The sequence below is a fragment of the Phacochoerus africanus genome, chromosome 8, assembly GCF_016906955.1.
Source record: "Phacochoerus africanus isolate WHEZ1 chromosome 8, ROS_Pafr_v1, whole genome shotgun sequence".
Taxonomy (NCBI): Eukaryota; Metazoa; Chordata; class Mammalia; order Artiodactyla; family Suidae; genus Phacochoerus; species Phacochoerus africanus.
This window is the reverse complement of record NC_062551.1, coordinates 98084439-98103190: the sequence shown is the minus strand read 5'-3', so window position 1 is coordinate 98103190 and position 18752 is coordinate 98084439. Positions and strand designations below refer to the sequence as shown.

The window sequence follows — 18752 nt, the reverse complement described above, 5'->3', positions numbered from 1 at the left end:
TATTGTTTGGTATTCTAGGCTTGGGTGAGGAGCAAATGGCTAAAATGAATTTAAGACTTCACTGATTGGAGTTCCCATCGTGGCTCAGTAGTTAATGAATTCAACTAGGAACCATGAGGTTGCAGGTTCAATCCCTGGCCTCACTCAGTGGGTTACGGATCCAGCGATGCTGTGAACTGTTGTGTAGGTTGCAGATGTGGCTTGGATCTCCTGTTGCTGTGGCTCTGGCGTGGGCCTGCAGTTACAGCTCCAACTAGACCCCTAGCCTGGGAACCTCCATATGCTGCAGGTGCGGCCCTAGAAAAAGACAAGACAAAAAAAAAAAAAGACTTCATTGATTATCTGATGAACTTCAGAAAACATCCATCTGGGACTCCAGATAGGACGGTGGAGTAGAAGAACTTAAGCTCATCCTCTCTCACAAAAACACCAAAATCACAAACAACTGCTGAGCAACCATCAACAAAATAGACTGGAATCTACCAAAAAGATATTGTACAACCAAAGACAAAGAAGAAGCCACACTGAGATGGTAGGAGGGGCACTTTCGCCAGAACACACACACCCGGCACCAGAATAAGAATCAAATCCACCTACCAGTGGGCCCACACCAATCCCTCCCAATCAGGAAGCCTGCAGCAAGCCACTAGACCAACTTCAGCCACAAGGGGGCAGACATCAGAAGCAAGAGAAGCTACAACTCTAGTGTCTGCAAAAGGAGACCACACTAAAGATACTCATCAAGGAGTTCCTGTCGTGGCGCAGTGGTTAACGAATCCAACTAGGAACCAGGAGGTTGCGGGTTCGGTCCCTGCCCTTGCTCAGCGGGTTAATGATCCGGCGTTGCCGTGAGCTCTGGTATAGGTTGCAGACGCGGCTCGGATCCCGCGTTGCTGTGGCTCTGGCGTAGGCCGGTGGCTACAGCTCCGATTCAACCCCTAGCCTGGGAACCTCCATGTGCCACGGGAGTGGCCCAAAGAAATAGCAAAAAGACAAAAAAAAAAAAAGAAATAAAGAAGGTCATTACCATTACATAATGATCAAAGAATCAATCTAAGAAGATATAACAATCCTAAATATATATGCACCCAACGAAGAAGCACCTCAATATAAAAGACAACTGCTGACAGCCTTAAAAGGTGAAATCGACAATAACACAATAATATGGGGGACTTTAACCCCCACTTAGGGTAGTGGACAGATCACCCAGACAGAAAATCAACAAGGAAACACAAGCCTTAAATGATGCACTGGGTCAGATGGACTTAATAGCTATTTATAGACCATTCCATCCAGAGGAAGCAGAATACATATTCTTAAGTGCACATTCTGGGCCACAAATCAAGCCTTAGTAAATTTAAGAAAACTGAAATCATATCGAGCATATTCTCCAAGCACATTGTGCTAAGACCAGAAATCAACTATAAGAAAAAAAACTGCAAAAGAACACAAACACATGGAGACTAAACAACATGCTACTAAAAAAACCAGTGGATCACTGAAGAAAACAAAGAGGAAATCAAAAAATACCCATAGACAAAATGAAGACACAATGATCCAAAATCTACGGGATGCTGCAAAAGCAATTCAAAGAGGGATGTTTATAGCAATACAAGCCTACTTCAGGAAACAAGAAAAATCTCAAGTAAAAAACCTAAAGCACTAGAGAAAGGAGACCAAAATCCAAACTTAGTAGAAGAAAAGAAATCATAAAGATTAGAGCAGGAATAAATGAAACAGAAACGAAGAAAACAACAGAAAAGATGAATGAAACTAAAAACTGGTTCTTTGAAAAGATCAACAAAACTGATAAACCCTTAGCCAGACCCATCAACAAAAAAAGGGAGAGGGCTCAAATCAATAAAATCAGAAATGACAAAGGAGAAGTTACAATGGACATCACAGAAATACAAAGGATTATAAGAGACTCCTATAAGCAACTATAGGCCAATAAAATGGACAATCTGGAAGACATGGACAAATTATTAGAAAGGTACAGTCTTCCAAGACTGAACCAGGAAGAAATAGGAGACATGAACGGACCAATCACAAGTACTGAAATTGAAACTGTGATTAAAAAACTTCCAACAATGAGGCGTTCCTGCTGTGGCTCAGTGGTTAACAAACCTGACCAGTATCCACGAGGACACGGGTTTAATCTGTGGCCTTGCTCAGTGGGTTGAGGATCTGGCATTGCTATGACCTGTGGTGTACGTCACAGATGAGGCTTGGATCTGGTGGTGTTGTGCCTGTGGCGTAGGCCGGCAGCTGCAGCTCTGATTGGAACTCTAGCCTGGGAACTTCCATGTGCTGCAGGTGCGGCCCTAAAAAGACAAAAAGGCAAACAAACAAACAAACAAACAAACACCTTCCAACACAAGTCCAGGACTAGATGGCTTCACAGGTGCATTTTATCAAAGATTTAAAGAAGAGTTAACACTTATCCTTCTGAAACTATTCTAAAAAATTGCAAAATAAAGAATACTCCCAAGCTCATTCTATGAGGCCACCATCAATCTGATACCAAAACCAAAGATACTAAAAGAAAAAAAAAAGGAAAGAAGATTACAGGCCAGTATCACTTATGAACATAGACACAAAAATCCTCAACAAAATACTAGTAAGTAGAATCCAACAATATGCTAAAAGAATCATACACCACAATCAAGTGGGATTTATCCCAGGGATGGAAGGATTTTTCAATATCTGCAAATCAATCAGTGTGATACACTACATTAACAAATAGAAGAATAAAAACTGTATGGTAACCTCAAAAGATACAGAAAAGGCTTCTGACAAAATCCAATACTCATTTATGATAAAAAAACTCTCTAGAAAGTGGGCATAGAAGAACCTATCTCAATAAAGGCCATATATGACAAACCCAGAGCTAACATCATTCTCAATGGTGAAAAGCTGAAAGAATTCCCACTGAGATCAGGAACAAGACAAGGATGTCCACTCTTGCCATTACTATTCAACACAGTTTTAGAAGTCCTAGCCACAGCAATCAGAGAAGTAAAAGAAATAAAAGGAGGAGCTCCTACTGCGGCACAGTGGATTAAGGATCTGGTGCTATCTCTTGCAGCACTCAGGTTGTGGCTGAGGCATGGGCTTGATCCCTGGCCTGGCACAGTGGGTTAAAGGATCCTGATCTGGTGTTGCTGCAGCTGTGGCATAGGCCACAGCCATGGCTTGAATTTGATCCCTGGCCTGGGAACTTCCAAGCCATAGGTGTGGAAAAAAAAAGAGAGAGAGAGAGACAGAGAGAGAAATAAAAGGAATCCAAATTGGAAGAGAAGAAGTAAAAATGTTGCTGTTGGCAGATGATATGACACTGTAGATAGAAAACCCTAAAAATGCTACCAGGAAACTACCAGAGCTCATCAGTGAATTTGGTAAAGTTGCAGGATACAAAATTAATAAAACCTCTTATATTTCCATATACTAAAAACAAAGATTAGAAAGAGAAATTAAAGAGACAATCCTTTAACCATCGCATCAAGAATAAAATATCTACGAGTTCCTGTTGTGGCACACCAGAAATGAATCCAACTAGTATCCATGAGGACACAGGTTCAATCTCTGGCCTCGCTCGCTGAGTTGTGGATCTGGCATTGCTATGAGCTGAGGTGTAGAGACTGCAGATGTGGCTTGGATCCCATGTTGCAGTGGCTGTGGTGTAGGCCAGCAGCTGTAGCTCCAATTGGACCCCTAGCCTAGGAACTTCCATATGCTGTGAGTGCATCCCTAAAAAGCAAAACAAACAAACAAAAGAACAAAATACCTAGGAATAACCTACCTAAGGAGGCAAAAGATTTGTACTCTGAAAACTATAAGACACTGTTGAAAGAAATCAAAGATGACACAAACAGATGAAAGATACACAATGCTCTTGAATTGGAAGATATCAATATTGTCAAAATGACTATACTATCCAAGGCAATCTACAGAATCAATGCAATCCCTATCAAATTACCAAGCACATTTTTCACAGAACTAGAACAAAGTAAATTTAAGTTTGTATGGAAACACAAAAGACCCTGGAACAGATAAAGCAATCCCAAGAAAGAAAAGTGGAGCTGGGGTAATCAGGCTTCCTGACTTCAGACTATACTACAAAGCTACAGTCATCAAAACAGTATGGTACTGGCACAAAAACAGAAATACAGTTCAATGGAGCAGGATAGAAAGCCCAAAAATAAACCCAAGCACCTACAGCCAACTAATCTAAGATAAAGGAGGCAAGAATATACAATGGAGAAAGGAAAATCTCTTCAATAAGTGGTGCTAGGGAGTTCCTACAGTGGTGCCACAGGATCAGCAGCATCTCTGGAGCACTGGGATGCAGGTTTGACCCCTGGCCTGGCACACTGGGTTAAGGATCTGGCATTGCTGCAGCTCTGCCATAGGTCACAACCATGGCTTGGATCTGATCCCTGGCCCAGGAATTCCACTTGCCATGGGGCAGCCAAAAAGAAAAAAACAAAAACAAACAAAAAAGCCGAGAGGTGGTGCTGGGAAAACTGGACAGCTACATGTAAAAGAATGCAATTAGAACACTCCCTAACACCATACACAAAAATAAACTCAAAATGGATTAAAGACTTAAATGTAAGACTGGATACTTTATAAAGCTCTTAGAGAAAAACACAGGCAGAACACTCTCTAATGTAAACCATAGCAATAATACCTTTACAGGTCCACCTCCCACAGTAATGAAAATAAAAACAAAAATAAACCAATGGGACCTAATTAAACTTAAAAGTTTTTGTACAGCAAAGGAAGCCATAAACAGAACAGAAAGAAAACCCATAGAATGGGAGAAAATCTTTGCAATCGAAGTGACTGACAAGGGATTACTCTCCAAAATATACAAATAACTCATGCAGCTCAATAAAAATAAAAATAAAATGAGAAGATCTAAACAGACATTTCTCCAAAGACGACATACAGATGGCCAAAAAGCACATAAAAAGAGGCTCAACATCGCTAATTATTAGAGAAATGCAAATCAACACTATTATGAGGTACCTACCACCTTACACCAGCCAGAATGGCCATCATCAAAAAGTCAATAAACAATAAATGTTGGAGAGATTTTTAGATAAAAGGAAACCCTCTTTTGGCAGGAATGTAAACTGGTACAACCACTATAGAAGACAGTAAGGAAGTTCCTCAAAAAACTAAAAATAGAACTACCGTATGATCCGGCCATCCCACTCCTGGGCATCTCATCTATCTGGAGAAAACCATAATTTGAAAAGATACCTGCAATCCAACGTTGACTGCAGCAATATTTACAATATCCAGGACATGGAAGCAACCTAAATGTCCATCAACAGAGGAATGGATAAACGATGTGGTACAGGAGTTCCCACTGTGACTCATCAGGTAAAGTACCTGACATAGTCTCTGTGAGGCTGCAGGTTCAATCCCTGGCCTTGCTCAGGGGGTTAAGGATCTGGCATTGCTGCAAGCTGTGTAGGTTGCAGATGTGGCTCCAATCCGGTGTTACCATGGCTGTGATATAGACAGCAACTGCAGCTCCAACTTGACCTCTACCTTGGGAACTTCCATATGCTGCAGGTGCATCATTAAAAAGACAAAAAAAAAAAAAGGATGTGGTGTGTGTATGAACACACACAATGACATATTAGCCATCAAAAAGAATGAAATCATGCAATTTGCAGCAACATGGATGGACCTTGAGATTATTACACTGAATGAAGTTAGACAGTGAAAGACAAACATCATATGAAATCACATGTGGAATCTAAAGAATGGATATGAATGAACTTATCAGCAGAACAGACTCAGACTTTGAAAACAAAATTATGGTCACCGAAGGGGACAGGTAGGGGGAGGGATGGACAGGGGTTTGGGACTGGCATGTGCACACTGTGGTATATGGCATAATTGGCCAGTGGAGACCTGCTGTAAAGCACAGGGAACTCTACCCAATATTCTGTGATAATCTATATGGGAAAAGAATCTGAAAAAGAATGGATGTGTGTACATGTATAACTGAATCTCTATGTTGCAGAACAGAAATTATCACATTGTAAATCAACTGTACTTCAATAAAAAATGAAAAAGACAAAAAGAAACAAATTTGCATTTGGGAGAGTTCCCCTGAGGTCTAGTGTTTAGGATTTGGCACTTTCACCACTGTGACCTTACATTCAATCTCAGTCTGGGAACTGAGATCCCACATCGAGCTGCTGCACACTATGGCCAATAAATAAATAAATAAATAAATAAATTTTTAAAAAGGTAGAAAGAAACTTCCATTTAAAATACACAAAAAGACAATTTGTCGTATGGCAGAAATTATAACAACATTGTAAAACAACTATGCTTCAATAAAACATTCCTATTTATTGAGGAGACTGTCCTTTCCCCATTGTATATCCTTGACTCCTTTGTTGTAAATTAACTGACTATATATATGTGGGTGTATTTCTGGGCTCTTCACTCTCTTCTCTTGGTCTATGTGTCTGTTTTTTATGCCAACAGCATATTGTTTTGTTTTTTTTTTCCATTTTTGTCTTTTTTGTATTTTTTAAGGCCACACCTGTGGGATATGGAGGTTCCCAGGCTAGGGGTCGAATTAGAGCTGTAGCTGCCAGCCACAGCAACGCAGGATCCAGGCCATTTCTGAGACCTACACCACAGCTCATGGCAATGCTGGATCCTTAACCCACTAAGTGGGGCCAGGGATCGAACCTTCAACCTCATGGTTCCTAGTCAGATTCGTTTCTGCTGCACCACAATGAGAACTCCAGCACAATGTTTTAATATAGCTTTGTATTATAGTTTGAAATAAAAAAATAAATACACAAAAAGAACCCAATTAAAAGGCCATTTAATATGTAAAACTATTCAAAGGACCTGAAGTTCCTTGATCACTATCTCATCTTAGCACTAAAATTAAATGTTCATATTGTCAGCAGGAAAAAGAAAAGAATAACTGGCCAATTCATTCTATCTGCCTAATGAAAAATTACATTTGTCCCAACTTAAAAATCTCTGGTATGGTTTTAAAGAGGCAAAAAATTTGCCCTAGTATTAAATTCTGGGAAGTATTAAACTCTGTATGAATAACAGTAGATCCAAACTGTCAAAAACATAAATTCTCCAATACTGTTTTTTCCCTGGAGCTGCCTAAGAGTCAATGTATGATCAAGCTGCTAAAGGCCAAAATTCTGACATTCTTTGTCGCCAGCCTTCCGAACGCTACTGTACAAGCACACGCTGTTTTGAGGATAACGGGTGGACTCTGGTTCCACACAAGGAGCGGATTACCCAGAACCCAGGCACGGGTTGCAGCAGAGGGTAACCCAGGAGCTCTCTCCACAGGAAGTATCCTCTGGTGTCTCCATAAGCTCAGAGGTGACACCCTCAGAGTTCTAATGACTGGAGGCTGTGGCCTGGAAAAGGGAGCACACGCACTTCCAGGAGAGAGTGACCTGTGGAACATGTGGCTGCAGAAGCGCAGCATCCTGAGATGAGTGTGGATACATGAGGTTTCAGCATCAGTGAAATACTCCATATCTGTACCATTACAATCAATATTGCTCACACATAACTGGCTTGAAGCTCAACTACAAAAACCAGCATAAGTGGTTCAGTTAATAAAGGCTTTTGAGATGAAATCCATTATTTTCCTTCAATAATTCATTCAAGATTTATTATGTTCCCAGCATGTGCCAGGCCCAGTGAAGGCTATTTGAATACAAAGATAAAAAGATAAAAACCTAGGAGTTCTCTGGTGGTGCAGCAGGTTAAGGCTTTCATGTTGTTACTACAGTGGCTTGGGTCGCTGCTGTGGTGAGGGTTCAATCCCTGGGCAGGGAACTTCCGAATGCTGTGGGCACAGCAGAAGAGGGAAAAAAAGAGATAAAAGCCCAAGGTGCTCAACAGATGGACCTGCAGTTTACTGATGACGTGTGCACACACACCACAAAAGATAAGACCACTGATAGCCAAGATGCAAAAGCTCTGAATTTCCTCCAAGACTCCTGGAGACAGTCTGCCAGACACTCACTGCTGAGTGAGGAATGGATAGAACAGGGTGGCTTTCCCAGCAGAACCAAGAAGACGGTGTGTTCAGAGAACATGCTAATGGCTGGATGAACTAAACACAAGAGAGACCTCCTTTTACATAAATTACAGGTGCAAATTTGAATGTTTAACTCTGCTTCTGGAAGTACCTCTGTTAACAGCTTCGAAGAAGAATGAACAGCCTGATACAGGGAGTGAAAGACAAATTTGGTATTTTATAAAGTCAGAGGGTTATAATCAATAAATGTTTCACAGAGTATTAAGTGATATTAAATGTTTCCAGGATCAGATGAAATACTATATAAGAAATAAATAGTAGTGGAAAGATATTGCCAAGAACTTGCTTATTACTTTGTGAAATATTTGTTTAAGAAATATAAAGTCTAAGAAACTGAGGGCCTTGAGAATAGGAACCAAGTTCTGCATGTCTGTCTACAGTAGCTGGTTCATAGTAGGTGCTCAATTAATTTTTGCATAATCAATCAATCAATCAACCAACCTTAAATAACAAAAGTTTTAAGGCAGCTCAAAACAGAAGCCAGTGGGGCAAGGCAGACAAACTAATGGTTCTGAGATTAATAATACACAGGACTGCTGTTCTTGAAGCTGGGAAATAAAAACTACCTAAAAGCTTTTACAGTGCTTAATAGAACTCCTCCCTACACCAGGAACAAACTCAACAAAGTCTAATAATATAGAGAAAATCCAACGCTACAAATAGTATTGACTTGACACTGATATATACCTCATTACAATGGAAGAGGAATTAAAGTTTGTAGCTAAAAGATAATTAACTGCCTTTAAGTAGCTCTCCCACTAATGTCCTGTATTAGCAGTCAGCTAAACTACCCGCTGCAGTAGCCAACTATTTTTGTCAATAAAGTTTTATTGGGACAGAGATAAGCCCAGGCTGCATGCAATCTACAACCGCTTTCCCACTGTGAAGGCAGGGGCAGGTACTTCTGACTCAGACTGAAGATATTTACTATGCAGTCTTTTACAGAAAGTCCTGCTCACCCATCTGTAAATCGGTATGTTCACTTACTAGACTCCAGATATAACCTAAATAAAGGGTACTCAGTAAGTCTTTGTGTGTTCAGTACAAGGTGTGCTGACTGTACACATCAAGATCAGGTAACGTCCCCCATCATCACTCTTATCACACTCCCTGCAGCAGTTGTTTGCAAAGAACTGGCAGGCCTGGTTCACTAGGAGGACAGGTTTAGAGTTATTTTTCTTCCTTTACAAAAAAACAGTACCTCAGGTGTGTTTGGCTATTCAGCAGGAGAGTAGGAGAACAGGCAAAAAGGTAAAACAAGGCAGCAGAGAAGAAAGGAAGAACTGCCAAATCAAAACACCAAGAAAGCAAATATCACATATCAAGACCTACAGAAGAAAATGTCCATTAGCATCATGACATGGGAGGGACAAGACGCTACAGTACCTCAAGCATTATAAGGACTGTCTCAAAAACAGGCACTAAGTCAGTTCACGTGCACACCTGTGGAAGTCTGCACATATTTCCCAGGCACTAAGTTAGGTGTGAATTGCCTTTCCCTTCAGAATACACTATAATAAATTTTTACTTTATTTTATTTTAGTCTTTTTAGGGACATACATGCAGCATACAAAAGTTCCCAGGCTAGGGGTCGAATCAGGGCTGTAGCTGCTGGCCCACACCACAGCCACAGCAATGTGGGATCCAAGCCGAGTTTGCAACCTACACCACAGCTCACAGTAACGCCGGATCCTTAACCCACTGAGGGAGGCCAGAGATCAAACCTGCATCCTCATGGATCCTAGTCGGGTTCATTACTGCTGAGCCACAATGGGAACTCCCTATAATAAATTTTAAAAACTAAAACTTCATTAAAATTTTCTAATGAAAGAAAAAATTAAAAATTAAAATCAGAGTTGTCCTCTTTAAGCTTTATTTTAAAATTTGGTTGCCTCATTAAATACTCTTAAAAGTTGATATTCTAGTTAATAGGTATACTAATTGGTGCTAATCATTAAAATACTTTCCCCCTCAGTTGTGAAATTACAATCATTATTCTATAGAGAATCCAAGATCCACAATTAACCTAACTGATTGAAAAGGAAAATAACAGTAAGAAATGGACTTTACAGTAACGCATATTCCTAAATTAGGTTTTACTCAAGAAAAAAAAAAAAAACAACAAACAAACCCTTTAAAATATATAACCATTACCTTGTATATTCTAAATTTTAACATACAGGTAAATAATTTAATAAAAACATTGAAAACGTATTATAGAATCTGTCACTAGTTTTCTACATGCCCGACACCAAGCTGTTACATGCATCCTCATCTTCTCATTTAAATAGGTAATTAACCAAAGAGACGTTTAACAAAATCTAAAATAATTCTATTTACCAATTTGTATAATCAAGAGGAACAGTAAACTCTCCAAAAAGAACCTTATAAAAACAGTGAAAATGAAAAACATGTTCACAAGCAGTAAAGCAGAAAGCAAAGTTTTAAAAAACTATACCTATTTTTGTCTTCTACTGATGTATCTTCTGAACTTTTGTTTTCTTCTTTAAAATACTGGCCTGAGCTAGATGGATTAGCGAAAGTAGATATGAAAGGTCCCAGAGACTGAAAAGCTGCTTGGCGGACCTAAAAAGAAAAAAAGGACAGGAATAAAACATAAATCCTTCATCAGCTAGGATTTATAATTCCCAATCAATTATCTTCTACTTTTTAACTTTTTTATCCTGGCTCAAATATTTACACCATGAGAATGTGAATATGAGACCCTATAAAACATTTGCAAGGAATGAAAATTTTGCCTAGTTAAAAAAAAAAAAGGTAATACAGTAGTCTATTGTCTACTCCTATAATTATTAGCAATAACATACATTAAATTATAAATTTCTTAAATTATAAAATCAAAATCATGTTTTCTGTAAAATGCATTATTTTACAGAAATGATAATTAAACAAAACCCTACCCAACGTGAAGGATCACTGATCAAATTAATAAATAGTGCTGATAATTTAGTCCGTCGAATTTCTTGACATGTTGCACATGAAACCGCCATGAAGCACTCGGCACAAGCCTTGCGGACTCCCCACACATTATCAGAGCAAAGCTGGAAAAACCTGGGCAACTGTGCAAGAAGGACGGTATTTCGTTAGTCAGACACACAGTAGGTTTCAGTAGTTATTTATTTCATTTTCTGCTCTCACAGCATTTAAAATATTAGATTTTCTTCACAAAATATAAAAAATCTGTTTAATATGAATACTCAGTCATTTTATTTTTTTGTCTTTTTAGGCCCACGCCTGAGGCATAAGGACGTTCCGAGGCTAGCAGTCCAATTGGAGCTATAGCTGCTGGCCTACGCCACAGCAACTCGGGATCTGAGCCCTATCTGCGACCTACACCACAGCTCATGGCAACACCCAATCCTTAACCCACTCAGCAAGGCCAGGCATCAGACACTCATCCTCATGGATGCCAGTCAGGTTCATTAACCACTGAGCCATGACAGGAACTCCATAATATAAATACCTAGTCATTTAAAATAAATCACACCTAATTTATTCCACTACTGACTAGGAAAAAACACAACACTTGCAACAAATACAGCTTAAATGTTAACCAAGAACTTAAACTTAATAATTTTGCCAAACAGATGGTTTTAGAAACGTCAAGCACATCAAGGATTTATATTCTACGAACTAACCATTGAAAAATCACCTGCCACAATGTGAATTTGTCACTAAAATATTTGAAGGTTGCAATAAAATTAAAGATTCATCTGAGTTAAGAAATGACTTTACAGAAATGGGAAAGTTAAAAAGGGATCAAATAGTCCTTACACATATCTGCATGTTTAACAAGATGTCCTTAACAAAACACAACTCAAGTGCCCAGATGACAGAAATTTAAACTCCTAAACTTGAAGTCATGTTATCTTTCTGGTTAATCCATGGGATGGTCTTAATAATTACTAATGTGGGGGTAAACTACGTATTTCAAACTTTATATGCTACTAACACACTGCTTTCTCCTTAATTAACTTCTGCAATACTTACCAGCATTTCCTCAGTAGCTTGCTGGCCAACTACACTGCAAATATCTCCAAAATTGGCAGCACAGACCTGACAACAAGAGCATGGACATCGCAGAATGTTACAGAGTTCTTTAAAAGTCACCTTTTACATTTCACATGTCAGTACAGTAACCGCTAGAACCAGGCACTCTAAGACAATAAGATCTACCTTTCGAACATGAAACATCCTGCAGTCGCAGCACATCTCACAAAACCGGGGGAGGATAAGACGTTCTGTGATGTCCTTCCCAACCATGGGAGCCATTTTGCACATTATCTGCAATAAACAAAAACAAAAAACACACTGGAAATATCTTCCAAACTAAGACATTTTCAGCTTGCTAAAAAAAGTAATTTGAGGAAATACAAAATTTGACATGGCATCATTACACTGTATACATCACAAAAAATTCATCTTATTCATCCAAATTGAGAACAGAAAGATATTACCTACCAAAAAACCCCCAATAATTACTAAATGCACAATTAACCCAGAGAAAGTCCTAAAAATTTCATTTTTACTTACAGTTTCAACCTTAGTCATTTTGCCTGGTAACTTTAGAAGTAAAAGAACAGCAGGATCAAGATGGCAGAGGAATAAGACGTGGCGCTCACCTTCTCCCCAAACACATCCAAAAAACACCCATCTACATGTAGAATGAATCACAGAGAACATGTACTGAAAGCTGGCAGAATACTTTAAACCTCCAAAAAAGGCAGGAAACCTTCCACATAAGGGGGCAGAACAAATGGGAAAAAGAGAGAGAGAGGAATCAGGACAGGACTAGCACTCCTGAGAGGGAGCTGTGAAAGAGGAACGGAACCTGTGAGGCCACCTAACTGATGGGAGATCAGCCCAGACAGAGGGACCTCAAAGCCTCAAAGCACATCAGCTGGACTGAGGGGGGCAAAGCAGAGTGAGAGCCACAGAGACCATAGGTACACCTGCATTGGACACCACAGCCTGAGATGCTCGGGAGGGGGCTGGGCACTGAGACTCAGGCTCCAGAGGTCAGTTCTGGGGAGAGGACTAGGATTAGTTCTGTGGAGACTGCCTGAGGGCCTAGAGAGCCACAGCCTGGGGAGTTGAGTGCCACAGCCAATGGAACCTCGTTAAGAGTCTGGGCCATTGTTGGGGATGGTGAGAAGAGGAACGGCACACCACCATAGGATTATCTTTCTCTGTGCACGCATGGACTCTCGGAGGATGGGGCAACGGGCCCCTCTTGTACTGGCTACAGGTGGCAGTGCCTCCTGTGTGGGCTAAGTTCAATGGGGAGCCTCTTTCATGGTCTCAGGTAGCAGGAGCAAACTCAGTCATCTCAGACTCCAGAAGTGGGCTTGGCCCACCACTACCAGGAGTCCATGAGCAGGCACCACCTACAGCCCCAGTCACCTTAGAGGTGAGCAGAGAGGAGGGAACTGCAATCAAGTACCACCTGTTGTTGCTCTCACTCCCCTGGGAACACACACACCCTGCTGCTGCCATTGTGAAATGCTCTGGGTGCTGCCTACACCTGCCTGAGGGCCACTGCTACTTCCCAGGGCCCTACAACTAGGAGCAGCCTGAACCACCTTCCTGCAGGTCCTTGCCACTCTCAAGGGGCCAGCAACCAGGCACTGGCTACTAGCCATGCTCACTGCCTGCACACACAGCACCCTAAAACTAAATAGTACGCCCTCAGAAAAAATACCCAGGGGCATTCTTGCATATAAATAACCCTCCAAGACTACAGTTGTTATTTTCCATAAACTCAAAAAAGTAAGAAAAACATATGCAAAATGAAGAAGCTCAGGAACCATTCACAGTTAAAAGAACAGAACTCCCCTGAAACAGCAAGCAATGAAGCAGACTTCTGGAGTCTAACAGACACTGAGTTCAAAAAGGAGACAGTGAAAATACTGAAGGCATTAAGAGTGAATATGAAGAAATTAAGAGCAGATATGAACAGTAATGCAGATTACTTTAGAAAGGAACTAGAAAATATAAGGAGGAGCCAAGAAAAATTAGAAAACTCATTTGCAGAGATGCAAGCTGAGTTAAAGGCACTGAAGAGCAGAATGAATAATGCAGAGAAATGAATTAGTGACCTGCACAATAGATTAACGGACATCACCCAATCAGGACAGCAGACAGAAAACCAAACAAAAAAACATGAAAGCAATATAAGAGATCTATGGGACAATATAAAGTGAACCAATCTTCACAGAATAGGGATTTTGGAAGGAGAAAAAAAAGAGGATTGAATATATATTTCAAGAAATTATAGCTGAAAACTTTCCAATCTAAGGAAACATATCAAAATACAGGAAGCACAGAGGGCCCCAAACAAGTTGAACCTAAACAGGCCCACAACAAGACACGATATAATAAAAATGCCAAAAGTTGGAGTTCCTGTTGTGGCTCAGTGGAAAACGAATCTGACTGCTATCCAAGAGGATGCAGGCTCGATCCCTGGCCTCACTCAGTGGATTAAGTATCTAGTTTTACTGTGAGCTGTGGTGTAGGTTGCAGACGTGGCTCAGATCTGGTGTTGCTGTGACTGTGGTGGAGGCCAGTGGCTACAGCTATGATTCAACCCCTAGCCTGGGAACTTTCATATGCTGTCGATGCAGCCCTAGAAAGACCAAAAAAAAAAAAAAAAAAAAAAAAAAAGGCAAAAGTTAAAGAGAGGATTCTAAAGACAACAAGAGAAAAATGAAGACTTAATTACAAAGGAACCCCCATAAGGCTAACAGCTGATTTCTCTACAGAAACACCACAAGCCAGAAAAGAGTGGCAAGACATATCCAAAGTTCTTTCTTTGCTTTTTCTTTTTTTTTGTCTTTTTGTCTCTTTTTAGGGCCGAACCTGGGGCACATGAAGACTCCCAGGCTAGGGGTGGATTCGGAGCTGTAGCCTCCTCTGGCCTACGCCATAGCCACAGCTATTCGGGATCTGAGCTGCGTCTGCAACCCACACCACAGCTCATGGCAATGCTGGATCCTTAACCCACTGAGTGAGGCCAGGGATCGAAGCTGAAACCTCATGGTTCCTAGTTGGATTTGTTTTCACTGCACCGTAACGGGAACTCCGATAAAGGGAAAAATTTGCAGCCTAGAATACTTTACCCAGAAAGAATATCATCTAAATAAAAGGAGAAATAAAGAATTTCTCCAATGAACATAAACTGAAAGAGTACAGCAATACTAAATCCATTCTAAAAGAAATATGAACGAGTTCCTCTAAATAAAAAAGAAGTAAGAAGAAATATGATGGAGGAAATCACAGTTGGAAACCAATCACTTAAGCCAGTAAAAAGACCTAAAAAGGGGGAAAAAAACCAAAACCCTATTGTAAAAGCAACAATAAACACAAGGAACAGCAAAATGATAAACATGAAGATGTTAAAAAAAAAAGGATGTCAAAATCATAAAAATGTGGGGAAGTAAGAAAATCTAGACTCTCTTTTTTTATAATGTGTTTAAGCCTATATGACTATTAGGCTAAATCAAGCAGCTATAGGAAGGGGTTAACTACTTGAAAAACAGGGCAACCACAAATCAAAACCAAATAATACATTTATAAAAATGAAAAAGAGGATACTGCATAAAATCAAAGGAAAATATCCAACCAAAAAAGAGAACACAGGAGAAACAGAATCAACTGGAAAACAAGGTTTAAATAAATACATATTTATCAATAACTACCTTAAATGGGAGTTCCCACTGTGGCATAGCAGAAATGAATCAAACTAGTATCCATGAGGACAGGGGTCAATCCCTGGCCTTGCTCAGTGGGTTAAGGATCTGGCATTGCCATGAGCTGTGGTGTAGACATGGCTTGGATACCGAGTTGCTGTGGCTGTGGTGTAGGCCAGCAGCTGCAACTCTGATTAGACCCCTAGCCTGGGAACCTCCATGTGCCACATATGCAGCCCTAAAAAGCTTAAAAAAAAAAAAAAAAAAAAAGACATAGAGTGGCAGATGGTAATGAAAAAAAGCAAAAGCCTACAATATGTTCCCTATAAGAGACTCACTTTAGGGCAAAGGACACCTATAAACTGAAAGTGAGGGGATAGAAAAAGGTATTTCACATGAATAGAAATGATAGGAAAGTGGGAGTTGCAATACTCATATCAGACAAAACAGACTTCAAAACAAAGGCCATAAAGAAAGACAAAGAAGGACACTATTTAATGATAAAAGGATCAATTCAAGAAGAGGATACAACACTTGTCAATATATAGACCCCTAATATAGGAGCACCCACATACATACCATAAATACAAATACTAACAGACGTAAAAGGAGAAACCGATAGGAATACAATAATAGTAGGAGAATTCAACACCCCACTCACATTGATGGACAAATCCTCTACACAGAATATCAAAAAAGCAACAGGGATCCTAGAAAAGTTAGGCTTAATTGATATTTTCAGATTACATCCAAAAAAATCACAATATACATTCTTTTCAAGTGCACACGGAAAGTTCTCAAGGACTGACTGCATACTAGGGCATAAACTAACCTCAACAAATTTAAGAGTATAGAAATTATTTCAAGTATCTTCTCTGACCATAATGGCATGAAACTAGAAATCAACCACAGGAAAAGAGAAAAAACTGACTGCATGGAGAGTAAACAACATGCTACTAAAAATCCAATGGGTCAATGAGGAAATCAAAAGAGAAATTAAAAAGTACCTTGAGACAAATGATAATGAAAACACAACCATTCGAAATCTATGGGATTATACAACTATGGATGTGATAAATTCATTTGAGTAATAAAAAAATAAAAATAAAAATAAATTAAAAAGTATATAAAACCAAACAAACAAACAAAAAAACCCCAAAATCTATCAGATGCTGCAAAAGCAGTTCTTTGAGTGAAGTTCATAGCAAATACAGGACTTCCTCAAAAAAGGAAGAAAAACCTCAAATCAACAACCTACCACCTAAAAGAATTAGAAACAGAAGAACAAAAAAAACTTAAAGTCAGAAGAAGGAAAGATATCATAAAGATGAGAGAGGAAATCAACAATATAGAGATTCAATAAAAACAACATAAAAAATTAAAATAACCAAGAACTAGTTCTTTGGAAAGGTAAAGAAAACTGACAAACCTCTGCCCACTCTCACCAAGAAGAGGAGAGAAAGAACTCAAACAAAATAAGAAATGAAAAAGGAGAAATCTCAACAGACACTGCAGAAATACAAAAAACTGTAGGAGAATACTATAAACAATTATATACCAACAAATTTGACAATGTAGAAGACATGGACAACTTTCTAGAGACATACAGTCTGCCAAACCTGAATCAAGAAGAAACAGATCAACTGAATAGACCAATCACTAGAAATGAAATTGAATATATAATAAAAACACTCCCTACAAACAAAAGTCTGGGATTAGACGGCTTCATAGGCAAATTCTACCAAACATACAAAGAACTTATGCCCATCCTCCTCAAACTTTCCCAAAATGTTCAAGAAGAAGGTACACTCCCAAAGACATTCTATGAAGCCACCATCACCGTACTACCAAAACCAGACAAAGACACTACCAAAAAAGAAAACTACAGGCCAATATCTTTGATGACTATAGACACAAAAATTCTCAAAAAAATTTTAGCCAACAGAATCCAACAACAACATATAACAAAAAAGATCACAGGAGTTCCCGTCATGGCTCAGTGGTTAATGAATCCCAACTAGGAACCATGAGGTTGCGGGTTCGATCCCTAGCCTTGCTCAGTGGGTTAAGGATCCAGAATTGCCATGAGCTGTGGTGTAGGTCACAGATACAGCTCGAATCCCGTGTTGCTGTGGCTCTGGCATAGGCCGGCAGCTACAGCTCCAGTTAGACCCCTAGCCTGGGGAATCTCCATGTGCTGGAAAAAAAAAAAAAAAAAGACCACATACCACAACCAAGTGGGATTCATCCCAAGTTCACAAGGATGGTTCAACATATGCAAATCAATCAATATCATACATCACATTAAGAAAAGTCAAAGACCAAATGATCATCTCAATAAATGCAGACAAAGCATTTGACAAAATCCAACACCCATTCATGACAAAAACTCTTACCTAAGTAGGTACAGAGGGAATATACCTTAACATAATAAAATCCATTTATGACAAACCCACAGCCAATATAAATACTCAATGGAAAAAAGCTGAAAGCCTTCCCCCTAAAATCTGGAACAAGACAAGGATGCTCCCTCTCATCACTTTTATCCAATATAGTACTGGAAGTCCTAGCCACAGCAATTAGACAAAAGAAATAAAAGGTATCCAAACTGAAAGGGAAGAGGTAAAATTGTCACTATGCAGATGACCTGGTTCTATATATAAAAACCCCTAAGGACTCCACACAAAAACTACTCAAACTGATCAGTGAATTCAGCCTAATAGCAGAATACAAGATTAACATTCAGAAATCAGCTACATTTCAGTAGACTTATAATGAAATATTGTAAGAGGAATATAAAAATATAATACTTTTTAAAATTGCACCCCCAAAAATTAAATACCTAGGAATAAACCTGACCAAGGAGGTGAAAGACTTACATGCTGAGAACTATAAAACATTAAGAAAATTAAAGAAGA

General features: G+C 39.4%; 1 protein-coding gene across 2 annotated transcripts in view; it reads right to left on the bottom strand.

Annotated features, from left to right (window-relative positions):
* Nucleotides 1–18752, bottom strand: part of PPP4R1 (protein phosphatase 4 regulatory subunit 1) — a 73678-nt gene that overhangs the window by 22801 nt on the left and 32125 nt on the right. For both annotated transcript variants that reach the window (XM_047793709.1, XM_047793710.1), the window contains exons 7-10: nt 12323–12430; nt 12137–12202; nt 11047–11205; nt 10584–10711 (exon numbers count right to left, since the gene is read on the bottom strand). In XM_047793709.1, the coding sequence (XP_047649665.1) occupies nt 10584–10711; nt 11047–11205; nt 12137–12202; nt 12323–12430 (461 nt within the window). The remainder of the gene's footprint in view (nt 1–10583; nt 10712–11046; nt 11206–12136; nt 12203–12322; nt 12431–18752) is intronic.